This window comes from Macrobrachium nipponense, chromosome 12, assembly GCF_015104395.2.
Source record: "Macrobrachium nipponense isolate FS-2020 chromosome 12, ASM1510439v2, whole genome shotgun sequence".
NCBI classification, from domain to species: domain Eukaryota; kingdom Metazoa; phylum Arthropoda; class Malacostraca; order Decapoda; family Palaemonidae; genus Macrobrachium; species Macrobrachium nipponense.
The window spans coordinates 27,568,541-27,586,238 of record NC_087205.1 but is presented as its reverse complement, the minus strand read 5'-3'; the positions used below and the strand labels follow the sequence as shown (position 1 = coordinate 27,586,238).

At 39.1% G+C, this 17,698-nt stretch overlaps 1 protein-coding gene across 1 annotated transcript; it reads left to right on the top strand.

Annotated features, from left to right (window-relative positions):
• Nucleotides 1–16,850: 16,850 nt before the first annotated feature.
• On the top strand, nt 16,851–17,474 carry LOC135224762 (uncharacterized). Its single transcript, XM_064264087.1, has one exon. The coding sequence runs from the start codon at nt 16,851–16,853 to the stop codon at nt 17,472–17,474; it is 624 nt and encodes a 207-aa protein (XP_064120157.1).
• The last annotated feature ends 224 nt before the right edge of the window (nt 17,475–17,698 follow it).

The following is a 17,698-nucleotide window of genomic DNA, read 5'->3' as shown; positions in this document are numbered from 1 at the left end:
CCCGTTCACAGCCCTCCTATAGATCATCCATGGGCCCTGTACCTCCTCACTTTTCGTCCTGCACTCCTGACAAAAATTCCCCGCCGGTGCCACTTCAGTGCCCTGAGCAGTGCCAGCCTCCGTCCACCACGGACGTTGAGAAATTTCTCATTCCTGAAGGCTCCGCCCTTCTGTTGGACAGCTCTTTGTCCTCACCTAACTCAGCAACTACAAACCCAGCGATTTCTAGAAGAAGTAACTGGATGGTTACCCGCATCAAGGAGCAAAGCCTCCAGTACTACAGCTGGAAGATAAAGCGCTTAAAACACGAACACTGACTCGGCACTGGTGCCCAAGCACAGAGTCATGTATATATTCCTCACAGCCTTAGTCAGTAAGTAAGCCTAAGTCTTGGTGTTTCCCAGCCTGGCAACCTGAAGACACATCATGACCCTATTTATGTGTTCGTGTTACGTAATTTGAACCATTTACCTGGTCTTACTAAAGCCCCTGAGCTCTACTCACACTCGTGCCCTTATGGTACAGTCCCTTACCTTTTCATTGTGAATAACTTTGACACCGAAACCAGATTAAGTGCCAGGTTACTCCCCTGACTGTTGTACATTTGTAACTTTGTAATGTTTCCAGTCAGTTTGAACTTATCATTGTTAATCTCAATTTACACCTTCTAATGGTATACCTTTAGCTGTGCATCATCCTATTTACCTCGCATCACACTCCGCCAGCGTAGAGTGCCATCAGTCAGATCTACTGGCATTCTAAGTCACTTAATTTTCTTTCTATGTAATTGCTTGCATGATCAACCTAGAACCCTTGCAACGGGGCAAATTTGTTTGTATCTAAACTTACTTAAGTTTGTATTGAAATTATTCATTTGTAGCTAAGGCTGGTATACAACCTAACAGGCAGGAACCCCTCTTAGTCTAAGTACATGTATGATTAAACAAGGTTATATTTTGCATTTTGTGATTTCGTATTTCCATAATACCTCGAGATTAACGTAGTATCACTTTCATACTCACTTAAGAAAATAACATTGCATTGCTTATGTTTAAATGTACTGTCGGCCAAAAAACTCGTGGCAGAGTTTCATAATTTTTCGTTCACCTGCCTGACGCACGATTCAGGCCTTATTTATCTATTTTTCTTTTCAAAGATGGAAGAAATCATGTGTAATGACGTTAAAAACAGTCACTGATAACTTTAGAACATTATGTTATGTTATTGTGTAAAACTATTTTCCATATAGCAAAATTGACGTGAACGAAACGAAGTGATAAAAAAACGTCATATCACAACCATAGATATACATTATCAAATATAGATAGGAGACACCTATCACTAGTAGTATCGCATAAACATAGTCCTTAAATAATCATTTCAATATTAAGTTGAAGGTAGTTGAACTATTCCATTTGTTAAATTTTACAGAAAACATTGGAATCTCACAAAATGCTATCAAAATTAAAAAAAAAAAGAAAAAAAAAACGATATCTTAACAGTGTGAACCAGGCGACCTCACTCTATTGCTTTTGATATTATGTGCACGGGAATCTATTGTCAATGTGTCATTCATCGGTCTAAGAAACATCCCTCGATGAGCGAGAGAATTATTGCACTGCATTCGGTGCAAGTTCCTGTTGGAGAGATATCAAGAAAGCTCAATAAACCGGAGAGAATCATACATAGATGAATAAAATTGTTTAAAGAACGGCAAAATTTAGAACATGGGCCTAGAGGTGGAATACCTCGAAGCACCACATGAGAGCAAGACAATACAGTAGTGTAAATGTTGCTGAGCAACATTCATTTGTGAACTTTGAATTCTAGTGCCTCGTCACGACATTGCTGAACCAAAATCATAACAAGCTCTACGCTTATGACTGGTGTCTGATGAATACTTTAGATGGAGGGGAAGAGATTTTTAAACCTACACTTGAAGTCTTTGATAGTTGTCTAATGAATAAGTCTAATGAATAAGCAAACTTATCTTTTGATGGATTAGAGATTTCCAGTTAGGCCTTACGACCTTTGTTTTGTTTTTTTATAGGTGGACAGTGGAATTTACTACGGATTAAGGGAGGGAAACAGGTTTTCAATGATGCATGCATTTTTTTCTTCAAAACCTAAAGGAAATACATTCTTATTGGGAGATACTTTATTAGACATCGGCCTACAATCCTTCCATCACTCCTATATCCGCCCACCTCCCACTTCTCTTCGACATCTCAGGCGAGTAGATCCGGAACTTCTCACTACGAACTCTCCATCTCCGTGGCGAAAGCCATCCACTAAGGATAACGGTTATTTTAAAATTCCCCGCACGCCGACAACGGACGCCTTAAAATGCATGTTTATAAAAATATTTTCTGTTCAAAAGAAACTTTATCTTGTTTCACTTCCATCAAAATAGTGTACATACACCTCGAGTTACACCCCTGTAGCCGTCAAGGAGCAACCCTTGATTAAAGCAGTAGGTTTTTCTTGAAAAAAAGAAAAAAAAACAAAAAAAAACAAAAAAAAACATGGAAATAGACTTAAACAAAAAAGGAACGTTCACCTTTCATATTTCTATTTCCTTTCAGCGACCTTATAATATGCTTATGGTAGTAGAGGTCTAGTAGGGTATACAATGTGGAAATTAATTTGAATTTAATTTAATTTCTAGAAAGACAAAATGGACTAAAGTTACAGAAAGGATCTTACCTAAGGAAAAGCTTTAACGGAAAGTAAGCCCTTCCTTAATGTATTTTTTTATCAGTTTTGACTCCCCAAGCTTTCCAACCAGGTGTCCAAGTGAAACAGGTATGATATGTTGCAAGGAATTCGATAAAAAAATAAGACTTAATTAATTTCGTCTGATTGTTTTATGATTGCTTTTTGGACTGTTGAATAGCTAGGTCTGAGTTTAATTTTGTTAAGCAATTATGAAAAGGATAAAGAAAGAAAGGCGAACATGGCTAATAAAACAAAACAAAACAACGGGGATTGTCAAACTTAAAAAAAAAAAAAAAAGCAAGAATTAATATATTTATATATATATATAAGATATATCATATATAATATATATATTATTTAAAATATATAGTTATATATAATATATATTTATTTTCGATTTAAATATTCATTAATATTAGGGAGGTATCCGAGAGAGTATTGCTGCTGAAAATAGACTACAAGGCGTAATCATGTGGGTAAAATCAGAACGGTCCAATTTTAGGGGCCCAACTAAATGTTTAAGTAAACATCGCCTTTTCAAAGAATGTTGACAACGCCTTGATGGTATTATTTAATCGGCATTTAGGAGACGAAATGAACAACACCCCAGAGGGCAGTACGATATGTTGGAGGTCAAAAGACTCGAGCGGCAGCAAAGCCAACTTTCCAAAATCTTTCGGTATGCTCGGTCACGAAGCTAGAGATTGAGAATAAAATTAAGAAATCGTGGGGACCCATCGGTATATATTTTCCTTACTTTGCAAAATAATTATCTTTAAATACGTTGAATAAGTCTACTCAGTTCTAATGTTTAAATTTACTTTCAAGTATAGCACCTTTGAAACGGAGATATTCATTTATTGTTAAGTAAATCAATCTGGCACCTGCATATGGCCAATAATATTTGCCATAACGAACAATTGAATTCAAGAAACTACGACGCCAATTCTTCGTTCGGCTTGTCTGTACACTCTACAAGAAAACTGAACGATACAGTTTGTTTTTCATTAGCTTTTCCGTTCATCCAATTTCCCATGTTTGTTTTTAACTGGAAAGACATTAATATCGCCTAAATTTACTCTTAGAATAATGAAAATAAAATAACTGCCAAATTATATCAAAATAAGTTAACAAAACTGCAAAAACAAAACCGTTCAGATACTTAAAACAACGATATAATGTCCGAACAAGTAATTGGAATTTCTCAAGATAGGATTTCATTCCATAGAGATCTGGTAGATAGAATGTGAATTTCTGATTTTTATTACTATGTATCACGACGACAATATTTACTCGTTTGGCTTCATGGAACGGTGATATATTGCAGCATCGTAAGTGGTGGGGAATGCAATTATTTTAGGTTTCTAACAAATCTTATGTTGTCGCGGTGCCAAAAGCGATTTAAAGTTTAGCTGACGTCAATAATGGCACTCAATGGTTGCGACTAGCTAATGGTTAGGTTGAACAAAAACAAATCTAGTTGCTATCCGCAAGAGAGTTTTTCTATGATGTGAGGAGGATGCCCTAGAACTTCGAGCGGGAGGAAAGCCCAAGTCACTGGATACTGGCTAACGTAACAGATTTGCACACTTTGATTACTTGACGTTGACGGGTATCGAATGATAGGCAGTATTGCTATTTACAAAGCTGACGTGTCTCTAAACATAAAGCTTAATCAAGGCTTAAAGGTAGCATGTCAGGCTCAACAAAGATTTTCTGGGGCTATACGCTCCCATTACAAAAGCAATTCGTAGTAAGCCGAACAGGCCTAACAATGACTAGCATTTCTTTGCCGCTTAGGCTGGAAGATCTCCCACGATATCAAAACTTTGGATTGCCCTGTGCAATAAACATATTGAGGTTATTTTTGTGGTAATAAAATATTTTAACTTAACACAGCTTTTTTCGTGAAAGGAATTTTAAAGATTTGCGGATTGCAAACCCGATTTTGCAAAAAAGTAAAGAACCTATAGCCAAGAGAGCAAGGAATGACCGCACCCCTTGTGTCTAAAAAGTTTTTTCACGTTGTTGTTTTACAATCTTTGAATGCTAAATCGGCAACTGCTTAATGGTCTAATCAAGTAAAGTAAAGGGTATGAATTTCTTAGAGGAATTAACTTGAATATTAGCGATCCTTCAAATTTTTATCTTAGCATAGTGGAAGCACGATCTTGGCAGTCAGGTATATTCCTATCGCGCAAGCCATAGGACATAGCGAAATAGGGGGATACTTAATTCATTATATTTTTCTTCTGCCTTTTCCCCGGTCACCAAGTCCGTCACCTAGTTAATATAATTCTCTGGCTCTCTCTCTCTCATCTCTCTCGCTCTCTCTCTCTCTCTCTCTCATCCCCCCGTACTCTCTTCTTCTCTCTCTCTCCTCTCCTATCGCATCTCTCTCTCTCTACTCAGCCGCTCTAAAAACCTACTTTAAAACTTTAAAAAATATATAATTGCCAATCAAGCCCCAATCCCAAAGAAAATTTAATGAAATTAAGTAGTTATAAATAGGCCTAAGCTTTCACATGAGGCAGAAGATTTTGCGCCTCCATCTCTCTCTTCTCTCCTCTCATACATTCCACATCTCTCTCTCTTCTCTCTCGTCCTCTCTCTCTCTCTCCTCACTTTTAAAAACAAACACATTTGAAAAAAATTTATTCACTCAATCAATCTTCAAAGTAAATATAATGAATTAAGTATCTATATAGATTAGCTTCTTCTATTCGTTCAGAATATTTCATTCTTACTGGGGGGGGGGGGGTATTGTTTCCTCAACGTGATTTTCACAAGTACGAGCCCAAACTTTTTAAAAACCCTTTCTCCTCCATTGTTTTAAGAGTCCGGTTCTTTAATTACGTATGAACTTTAACGGTCAGTCTAGTTTCAAAGAATTACTGTTATAAATAAGGTTTCACAGTAGGTTTTTAAAAAAGGGTGATCGATAATTCTACCCTGAAACTGACGTTACCAAACCCCAGCATTAATGCAATACATTAGAAACGACCTGTTTTTCACAGCAAGTGATAAATGATTATAGAACCTTCACAACATGAATCTTTATGGGTAAAGTTGTAATGGAAAATCTAGAAAAGCAAACAAACGCTATGATTTTGAAGCTCCGCCCCTTTTCCAAGAGTGCCAGGTGTGGCACTAGTTTCAACAATATACTATGTCCGAAGATTTACAAAAAACTGAATCTCAAGTTTCCTTGCCGAGTGGTACGTGAGTTGGCCGAATAGTTTCAGGTTCTGGCCGAGCTAAATCTCTTTCATGCTAACTTTTAATTTAAAAGTTCATATCAGAGGCAGAGAAACCTGTTCGCAATTTTTCATATAAAACTTCAATGTACATAAAAGGAGAGAATGTTGAGGAGAGAGAGAGAGAGAGAGACGAGAGGAGAGAAGAGAGAGAGAGGACGGAGAGAGAGAGAGAGAGGTTAAAATACTTGCCGGCTTTTGACAAACATTCACTGCCCAGAAAAAAGGTGGGGATGTTTGCCAAAGAGTAGTTGGTATATAAATGAATATTTCCATGCTGAGCTATAGATATATATATATATAGATTAATTATTATATATACTATATATAATATTATACTATATATCAGAATATATTATGATATATAGTTTTTATTTATATAATTAATTATTATAAATATAAATATATATATAATATATATATATATTATATATTATATACTAATAAAATATATATACAGTTTATATTACATATACAGTATATTATACATAATATATATATATTAATATATAGTATTATAATACATTTATAACATATATTCATATTATAAGATATATATACAATATATATTATATATATATATATATATATATAATATTAATATATACATATTATATATATTACATGCCTCTGTGTGTGTGTATGGAATTATTAATGTCCAATCAATGACCTCTTAAATTTCTCCAAATCTTTGCTCTATTTTGGATACTTTTGTCACTACAATGACTTGAGCTCAAACTTCAAAGAAATTTGAAGTAATCATGGTGTCCGGTAGCGGGAAATGAACCAAGGATTCCATATCACGACGAGGTGACCTTGCCGACCTGACCACGAGAGAGATGAAAGTCTACTCCCTGTCGTTTTCAGATATATATTTATTAGAGCTGCAATAGACCCATCCTCAGCATCGTAATCAAGTGGGCAATCGTTTTTATTGCTTTTTAGGCTGAAATATATATGTAGAATCTACTGGTCATTTTTACCAGATACAAATTAAATTGTAATAGCCACAATGCCCTCTTAACTTATCAAATTCTTTGCTCTTCTTTGGATACGCTTGTCACTACATAGGTTTGAGCTCCAACTTCAAAAAGAAATGTATCTGGTAAAAATGACCGGTAGATTCTACACACACACACACACACACACACACACACACACACACACACACACACATATATATATATATAATATATATATAGATATATATATATATATATATATTGTAACTTAGTTGTCATTAATTTCTAAATTATCTAAGTTTTTAGATTTTTAATGATAAGTATAGAAGTGTTGTATTCTTTCTTTATTAGCTTTTTGTCTCCTCACCGGTGGTTATCTTGGTGTTTATTATTGGCTAACGACTGTTTTATATTTTCAAGTTGTGTTGGTTACGTGGCGGCGATCCTTCGACCTTGCAAATTCAACAAAAGTTTGTTCCTTACTCTTTTCTAAGTTCCTGAAGCGTTGCCTATAGGCTTCAGGGACTAACTCATAGGCCTTCAAGACAATAGCCTTCACACTCTCATAATCTGATGACAGATCCTCCTCCAGAGTTACATACACCCTCTGAGCTCTTCCAACCAATTTACTTTGTATAAGAGTGGTCCAATACTCTTGGGGCCACTCCACCCTTGCTGCAATCCTCTCAAACGATACAAAAAACTCTGCTACATTATTTTCTCAAAATTTAGGCACAAATTTTGAGAGCCTGCGCTAAATTAATAGCAGGCGTTACTGACCTATTTGGGAAGGGGGAGGGGAAGATGAGGAACCTGTCTCTCTCATGGCAATCTCCATGCTGCCTCTCTTTTCTCTTTTCCTCTGCCTGAAACTTTTCTATTTCAAACTCCATCTGCCTCAGAGCAATTTGCCTATCCAAAATTTCTACAGACAACAGTCCTTTATCAGGTTTCACTTCTTGTTCCCCACCTGCCTTTACAGTTTTAACATATTCATAAATTTGCAATAGCAATACACCCTTTCTTATGGACACTTCATATTCCAATTCAAAATGCTGCGCTACAATTTCCAAGTCTTCCCTATTCAACACTGCATAGCCCTCTGCCAATAACCACTATTCAACGCTGCGAGAGAGAAAATCGGCAACAACATTATCTTTTCCTGGGATGTGGGAAAATTCTAAATTCCACTCTTGCAGCATGAGACTCCACCTCATCAATCGTTGATTTTTATTCTTATATCTGCTGATGAAGGTCAGGGGATTATGATCCGTCAAGACCTTAATAGGTGTATCTGTGGAGGAGAGATAAACCTGAAAATGGTTAATAGCAAATACTAAAGCAAGAGTCTCTTTCTCCACAGTGGAATACCTACGTTGGGCGGAGGACAACTTTTTTGAAAAGAATGCTTGACCACCACACAAAACACTAAACTTTTATCAAATAGTATTCACCAAAATACCATACTAAGTCCACAAAAGGTGGAATAGTATCCAACTTCAATAAGAGTGCAAAGTCAATTCAAGGGGACAAAGAAAATACTTCAAAAATATACTTAATTTTAATACACAACCTTCAGATAGAAATAACACCTGAACCTCAACAATACAATAATTAATGAGAAACACTCACTCTTAAACTCCCTGCAAAAGAAAACAATTACACGATTAAAGAAAGGTCAATCAATCAACATACATACTAAAAGGGGAGAGGGTCCAGAAAGGAGGAGGCAAGCGAAAAGTAAGAATATCCTAACAAATACAATCTAAATATCCCTAACAAGTTCCTCAAACGACTTTATAGGTCTCCTCTTAGAGGACAATAAACTCCACGTCTGGAGGCTTAATCTGGGTGGCAGGGAAAATTGAAATTCATCCGAAACTATGGTGTTGGAAGGCTTTCACAAGCTCCACTAATGACGTCAGCAGAGGATCACAGGTCGTGATCTCGATAAATAATTATAGGTATAAATATTATTACCTTGGGACAGAGAGGTCCCCTTGGCTTTTACTGAACCAAGGGCAGTACACAAAATGCAGAATAAAAGGTTCTTGCTGCAGAGTAAGGATATCCAAAAAGCTATACAGCTTCAAAACGTAGCTCTGCAATGTGGCGAGGAATAAATATAGTTCCAACAGCAATAATCGTGCCCTTCAAGGTTGGAGGCTCAGAAAAACACTGAGGCAAACTCCTCCAAGCGTAAACCTCCATCCCTCGGATAACGAAGGATCGCCGCCACGTAACCAACACAACTTGAAAATATAAAACAGTCGTTAGCCAATAATAAACACCAAGATAACCACCGGTGAGGAGACAAAAAGCTAATAAAGAAAGAATACAACACTTCTATACTTAACATTAAAAATCTAAAAACTTAGATAATTTAGAAATTAATGACAACTAAGTTACATATATACAATCCAGAGAAATTGAAGACATTGACGTGCTTCTTTTGCAATAAGAAGGGGCACGTAAAGAGCTTGTGTTATGCGTTTAGAAAATCGCAAAATGTTAATGGTAGGCCAGTGATGGGTGTGGAAAAAAGAGAGAGAGAACCTATCCCAACAAGGTCCGCTGACCAATGACTACATGGCTGTTTTGATAAGTATTTGTCCTTCGGTAGTGTCTCATCCCCAAATTCGTCCGAGAAGAGACGAGTACGTATTTTGCGTGATACTGGAGCAGCTCAGTCTTTGATCCTTAGGGAGGCATTGCCGTGTAATTTTGTTCCTGAAAGTGAGGAATTCGTGTTATTGTCTGGTTTTCCTGATACGGTAAAGTCTTATGCTGTTGAAAATTTTAATTTAATTTGCCCTTCCTTTGCAGGGAATTTGAAATTGGCCATTGTTGATAAATTTCCTATTAAAGATGTTGATGTTGTGATATGGAATGATGTTGCTCTTAAGAATAATACCTATCCCATATTGATAAATCCTGATTGTGAGATAGCAGCAGTTACTCGTTCTAGTGCTAGAATTGTTGACGCTGCAGAGTCAACAATTGATCTAGATTTAAGTAGTTTAGAACGTAGTGATAGCGTAGTTGTAGATCTTGGGATTTTGAAGGACAAACTGAATTGGACTACTGAAGAGCTTATCAAAGCTCAGAAAAAGGATTTTCGGGATCTCCCTATTGAGTCAGGTGAGGTTTCTGATATAACTGGTCCAAATTTAAGATAATTAATAATATATAGGTTGAGTAGCCTATGGAGGCTGATAATATTGATTATGAAAATTTTGAAACAGATAATGGTTCCATTTGTTTCAGGAATGAGTTGATATCATTGGCGCATGAAAGTGGTTTGGCCGGACATTTTGGCATTCATAAGACTTCCGGCAAGTTGCTAATGAATTATTATTGGCCGAAGTTGAAGGCGGACGTAAAGAAATTTGTCAATAGCTGTGATGTCTGTCAGAAGGGTCGGTAAACCCAATCAGCTTATTCCAAAAGCGCCTCTATGTCTCCTATTCCAGTGGTTTCCGAACCTTTCAAGGAGGTCATTATTGATATTGTTGGACCATTACCAAGGACTCGTAGTGGAATGAATATATTTTGACTATCATGGATAGAATGTCTCGATATCCCGAGGCAATACCACTACGTACTATAAAAAGTGTTAAAATTGTTGATGTACTAATTGACTTTTTCACCAGGTTTGGGATGCCTAAAATAATTCAGTCTGATTGTGGTTCTAATTTTGTTAGCAGATATTTCAGGGATAAAATGGCAGAGTTAAATATAAAACATGTGACCTCTTCTCCATATCATCCAGAAAGTCAGGGAGCTCTGGAGAGATTTCATCAAACCCTGAAATCTATGGTAAAGAAGTATTGTTTGATCAATGGTTCTGAATGGGATAAGGTATTACCTTATTTGTTGTTCGCTTTTCGTTCTGTCCCAAGTCAGTCTTTAGGTTTTTCGCCTTTCAGCCTTGTGTTTGGCCATTGTGTTCGAGGTCCTCTCGATGATTGTTCGAGAGTCCTGGAGGGGGAGACGTCCTGAGATCAATTTAATTAGGATTATGTGTCTAATATAGGCGATAAGTTAACCAAGGCTTGGAAATTTGCAGGTGAAAATTTATTGTGTAGCCAAAAAAGAATGAAGTACTTTTTTGACAGAAGGTCTAAAGCCCGTGACTTTGCGGTAGGCGACAAAGTTTTGGTTTTGTTACCCATTCCAGGAAATCCATTGAAAGCTTCTTTTTCAGGTCCTTGGAAGATTTTGAAAAAAAATTAGTGAAGTTAATTATTTAGTAGAGACTCCCGAGAGAAGGAAACCTTTTCAGCTTTGTCACGTAAATATGTTGAAGGCTTATATGGAACGGGAGAAAGTCATTCCCGTGGCAACTGATGGATTATCACAATTATTTACTTATATGTATGATTATTATTATTATTAATATGTACCTGTATTTCTCATGCACATTTAGCATACATGTTGTGTTAGGAATACATAAATGCAATTATTCATGTTTATCGGAGCATAGGGAATATTATGTAGCATTTATATCATTTTGTGGTGCGCTATTCATTTGTCTGTATCTGGTATCACTGCAATTAGTCTACGCCATAGCCCGCCACTGTTCAAAGCTCCTCCAGTGTATAACTTTTATAATTATCATTTTCACGTATTATATGGCTTAAGGATTTACGCAAGTGTTTCAGTGAAGCCCTATATTAACTATCTATTGAAAGATAACAAAGATGGCGCAGTGAGTGACTTGCCATAAGTGAATTTTGATCAGTTATTAACTTCTCCAACCAACTTGGTCAAAGCAAGCAAGAACCAAGTGTTCGTGTTCATCGTAACCAAGTTACCAAGCAGCAGTGAACTCGAGCTTCGTTTGGATGTACGTACATATTGGCAGTGAGCTTGTGTGGTTTACAGTGACTCAATATATTGTTGGGGCTTTTTAACAGTGACTCAATATATTGCTGGGGCTTTATTACAGTGACTCAATATATCGTGATGGCTACCTAAATTAGGACTAGTGTGCGTTGGCCGTCTGCAGAGGCCGGAACAGAGCGTCACACCCATACTCGCCAGCGTTTGAGGGGCGACTACTTGCGTTCACCGCAGTGTTACCAGATCTCTTTTGCCAAATTATGCTAGACTCCATTCAAGATTATGCTAGACCCAGCAAAATTATGCTATCGGGATGGAGAAATTATGCAAACTTTATGCTGACTTTCATAGCTACTTTATTTTCATAAAAACCTATTATAAATATAATAGTTGACCGTAACATGCAACGGAAAATAAAGGCGGACAACCTTATTTGTCTGGGCATGTAGAAATGAAATTATTTTAAGGTCAAACTTCATAAAAAACTTACCAAAATTGTAGAAACATAAATATGTAGACTCCGACGCCAAGCACAAATGGTTTCAATACAACTGCCTGACTGTTGACAATAAACAAAAGAAACTTTATTTCTTAGCAATCTTTCTCTTACCTAGTACCAGTAACCACAGTACTACTACTATCATCCGTGTCCTAGGAGGTAGAGGGCTTATTGATAACCACAAGCCTCTCTGTCCTGTCTAAGGATTCACAATTTCAAACCAGTGGCGGCTGCATTGTACCATCCGCAGTCCAAACACGAGCCACAACCCAGTTTATATGAGTAATTACTAGGTCCGGGGAGGCGAGGACGAGGTCTGTCCGAACAGCTTTCCTGTAGTTTGATTGAGCGGACAGGATATGTATAGGAATTCCGGCCCAGGATGGTTTCATTTCGTAGTCGACCGTGTAAGACTACAGCGACCGTTATTATTATACATAATTTTAAATTTCGTAAACGATATTTTGTTTATTTTTATTACTAGATAAACATTTCCATGGTATTTCTCTTAATTTTCTCAAATTATGCCATTTTTATGCCAAATGTTCCTGAATTATGCTGAAATTGTGCTAAATTGATGAGTATGCTAAATATTATGCTAGTCTAGGAAATTACACTCAAATTATGCTAAAAGCATAAAATTATGCTAGATCTGGTAACACTGGTTCACCGTGTGTGCAACGACGCAAGAGACCACAGCAGTTACAGTGTTGCCAGCTCCGATCTTGCTCTGTTACCTAGAGCTATTGTAGTCGGTGATTGGCTATCGTTTGTGACGTCATTGTGACGTTACTACTGAGGGCGCTGAGCGATATTCTATCTTTTTTCGATTGAATTTTCTATTTAGGCCGCCAATACAATGAAGGCGCTGAGCGATATTTTCACTTATTTCGTTTGAATTGTCTATTTATGCCGCCAAAACACGATAAAGGGAAGAGACCGAAGACTTTGGAGGTTTCTTCCCCATCTTCCTCAACCACCGCCGACATGACGTCATCTCCAACACATTCAAGATCTACGTCTCCCTCATCAACCCCTTCGGCCATGGATTTTATCAGCAAGATGTTTGAATACATGGATAGAAAAGATGAAGAAAGAAGAAAACAAGATGAAGAAAGAAGAAAAGAAGACAATGTCAGGCATCAGGAAGAATTTAAAGCATTAATTGAAGCTATGACTGGCCCCAGGCACCCCGTACCTCAAGCAACTGATGGCATAGGGCCCCCTACCCCAGTACCTACATCTGCAAGCGTTCGCCAAGGGCCTAATTTAGCTGTGCAAGCACCTAAGGTTACAGTAAATTTGCCTCCACCATTAACTCACGATGTCACCTATAGACAATACACAGAATGGAAGCAGAGATGGAATGATTATGCTGTTATGGTAGATTTGGATAATTTACCACAACCTAAGCAATTAATACAGCTAAGGGCATGCCTAAGTGTTGAGATGAGACGCTTGTTAGAGCACAATTTTGGGTATTCCGCCAGACTCACCTATGCTTTTAGATGGTGTTTTAACTCAAATTGAAACTTATATAAAGGGTCAGCAGAATGAGGCACTTCGCCGTTTAGCTTTTACGCAATGTAAGCAAGCAGAAAGGCAAGTCGTTAAACGGATTTTTTCGTTCGTTTTACAACAGCTCTCAGAGGAGATTGATTTGTGTAAAGGCGTTAACTGCGTGGAGTCGCAAATGAAACACGCCATATTTTGGTTGGCATAAGGAATGAAGAACTCACCAAGAAGCTCATCAGCATGCCAACTACAGCAACACTTGAGGAAGTAAAGCTAACTTGCAGGGCTTTTGAAGCTGCAAAGAAGACAACGACTGAGCTAAAGGCTCCACAGACTTCAGTACGTGCTGTGTCAAACTACAAGAAGCAAAAAGAAGGTTGCTGCTAAGCAGCCACAACCTAAGAAAGTTTACTCGCAGGAGAAAAACCCTTCTTTTCAGTAGCAGATGCAAGAATTGTGGTCACAGTATCATAGCGACACATGTAAGGCAAGCATCTCACAAAGAAAATGCAGGAACTGTGCTAAAACTGGCCATTTCCCATACACTGCTGCATGTCCCGCATTGGCTAAGGAGTGCCGAGTTGCTATAAATTTGGCCACTATGATGTTTGCTGTGCACAGAAAAAGTCAAAGGGAACTAGGGAGTCGAAGGATTTAAAGGAAAATAAATTGAACACCGTCAAGACATCTTCTCCAGCTATACGTTCAGTCGCTTTACGCCTCAAGGTTGCCCCTCACCGCCTATCAATTTACATGTTGCATATGGCGGTAAAATCAGGGAAGATCAACGTTATCCCTGATACCGGTTGGCAGATACCACTGTGTTTGGAGTGCAGCATCTACAAGCACTGGGCATCGGTATCGAGGAATTCGGCGGCCCTCCCCTGAATTGCAGTTCTCCAACGCTGATGGATCACCCATGGAAGGTAAAAGTATTGGGATCAATGGAGGCCATGATGACATATGGTAATATATCATACAAGGGGTATATTGACGTCCTTAGTTTTCTCCCAACACCCCTACTGTGTTATGATGCCTCCGACACCTAAGGATCATTCCCTGGGACTTCCCGCGTCAAATGCAAGAGAGGAAACTGAGCAGGACTTCAGTAGGAACCAGTCAGGTGCCAGCCAGCCAAGTTATAGCATCTGAAACTACATCTTTTTCTCCACCCCCTGCTACAATGTCACCGGAAGAAGCCAGGCAATACTTTCTTAAGGAATATAGCGATGTGCTATGACAAAGGAGCAGTTTCATCAAGGAGCACAACTTAAGCCAATGACTGGGCCGCCCATGCGTATTCACCTTAAAGAGGATGCCAAGCCCTTTGCAATCTACACTCCACGGACAATACCACTAGCCTTTCAAGAGGACGTCAAGACTGAGTTAGAGGCAATGGTAGCACAAGGTATCATTGAACCTGTTGGGGATCAGCCGTCCCATGGTGTCACCCCTTAGTGGTTGTGCCCAAACCTACAGGTGGTGTTCGTGTCACACCACATGATTTAAGCAAGTTAAATTCACAGGTGCAAAGGCCAGCCCATCCTTCACCATCACCGTTTAGTGCTATTAGGAGCCTCAATCCTACTTCCAGGTATTTCTCCACTATGGATGCATTGTGTGGGTATTGGCAGATCCCACTAGCAGAGGAAGACCAAGCCCTTACAACATTCATCACGCCCTATGGTCGGTATCGCTATCGTCGTTCTCCTATGGGATTCAGCGCCTCAGGAGATGCCTACTGCAGGAGAGGTGATGTTGCCCTTCAAGGCATCCAAAATTGTGTTAAGGTGGTGGATGACATTCTTGTATATGATAGGGATTATTATTCTCACTTATGCAGGGTTAACAAAGTTTTGTCACGTTGTAGGACTCATGGTATTACTTTAAATGCAGAAAAGTTTATCATTGCTAGCCCTGCTGTATCATTTTGTGGATACACATTATCTGAAGATGGAATTGCAGCTGATAAGGAGAAGGTTCGAGCTATATCAGAGTTCCCGAAGCCAGCAAATCTGACAGATTTAAGGTCATTCATTAGCCTTACTAACCAGTTGACAGATTTTTCACCCAATCTTGCAGCTGCAGCAGATCCACTTCGACCACTAATGAGCCCCAAGATAATCCTTTACGTGGACGGCAGATCACGATGCTGCCTTTGCCAGTGTTAAAAAGGCTCTCTCTCAGCCACCTGTGCTAGCTCATTTTGACCCGACGTGCCCCACTATACTGCACGGATGCTTCTCGTTTATATGGTTTTAGGATATGCCCCTCTCAAGACCACGGGGAAGGCCATTTCGCTTGGTCCAGTGTGGTTCACGATTTTTGGCTGATGCAGAAAACTATGGGCCATCCATTGAGTTGGAATGTTTAGCTTCAGTTTGGGCTATGACTAAATGTCGTCATTTCTTACTTGGATTACCCCATTTCACATTGGTGACGGACCATAGACCCCTGGTACCCATCTTGAATACATATACTTTGGATGCAGTGGAACACACGTCTACAACGTCTAAAAGAGAAAGTTTCACCATATATCTTCACTGCAAGTGTGGCGTAAGGGCAAGGAACATTGCATCCCTGATGCCCTCTCACGTTCCCCTGTGAGCCTCCCAACGTCTGAGGATATATGCTAAATAGTGAAACCCATCTTTCCCTAAGGAGTGTAATAGCCCAAGACCGTCAACGCAATTTCAGAGGTGAAGACATCAACTACACAAGATCTTACCTTGGAAGAAATTCGCACCGCAGCACGTGAGGACCCCTCATACACAAGACTCCTCCAGAACGTTGCCAATGGATTCCCCAGTCATCGCTACGACCTCCACAATGACATACTACCCTATTGGAAAATAAGGGAGGATTATACACCGATGATGACCTTGTATTGTACGGAGCCCGAATAGTGGTTCCCTCAGCTATGCGACGCAATATTTTAACACGCCTTCATGACAGCCATCGTGGTGTGGAGGCAACTAAGCGTCGGGCTAAACAGACTGTATATTGGCCAGGTATTAATTCAGATATAGCAAATACGGTCCACGCCTGTGAGCCATGTCAGATAATGCAGCCAAGTCAACAGCAGGAGCCGTGGTTATGCAACGAGAACCCCTCTCGTCCTTTCGAATCTGTATCGCTGATTTATTCAGTGTTGCTGGGAAATCTTTCCTCGTGTATGTAGACAGGCTATCTGGATGGCCAGTAGTGGTAAAATTTGGTACTAATACTACAGCAGAAGCAACGACACGACACTTCAGCCACATCTTCCGAGACTTAGGTGTTCCTGTAAGGCTGATGACAGATGGTGGACCTCAGTTCACCAGCTCTGAATTCAAAAATTTTCTGGGCAGATGGGGTGTTCAACATGTGATGTCCACACCCCACTATCCCCAAAGCAATGGCCATGCTGAAGCAGCTGTAAAGAAGGTCAAACATTTTATCCTAAAGGTAGCACCTTCTGGGAATATCGACACCGAAGACTTTGACAGAGGACTGTTGGAGATACGGAATACTCCTAACTATGCTGGCCGTTCTCCAGCACAAATATTATATGGCCAAGCCCTCCGATCATGTGTCCCAGCCCATGCATCATCATTCAAGCAGGAATGGCAAGCAAAAGCAGAAGAATACGACCGTCGTGTAGCATCATGTTCTCAAGCAAGCCAAAATACGGTATGACAAGCCATGCACACCCTTTGTCACCACTTAAGCTTGATGATAATGTCCGGATTCAAGACCCTATCTCTAAGCGATGGGATAAGACAGGCGTTATAATGGGCATCGGCAAGTCGCGAGACTACTATGTGAAGTTACCCTCAGGAAGAATATTATGGCGTAACCGCCGTTTCTTACGCCCTGTACATCTCCCTAATTCACAATTGCGGGATGAGATGCAACAGTCT

Excerpts from the sequence above, each read along its gene's own strand:
- LOC135224762 (XM_064264087.1), top strand. The coding sequence starts at position 16,851 with ATGTCAGATAATGCAGCCAAGTCAACAGCAGGAGCCGTGGTTATGCAA.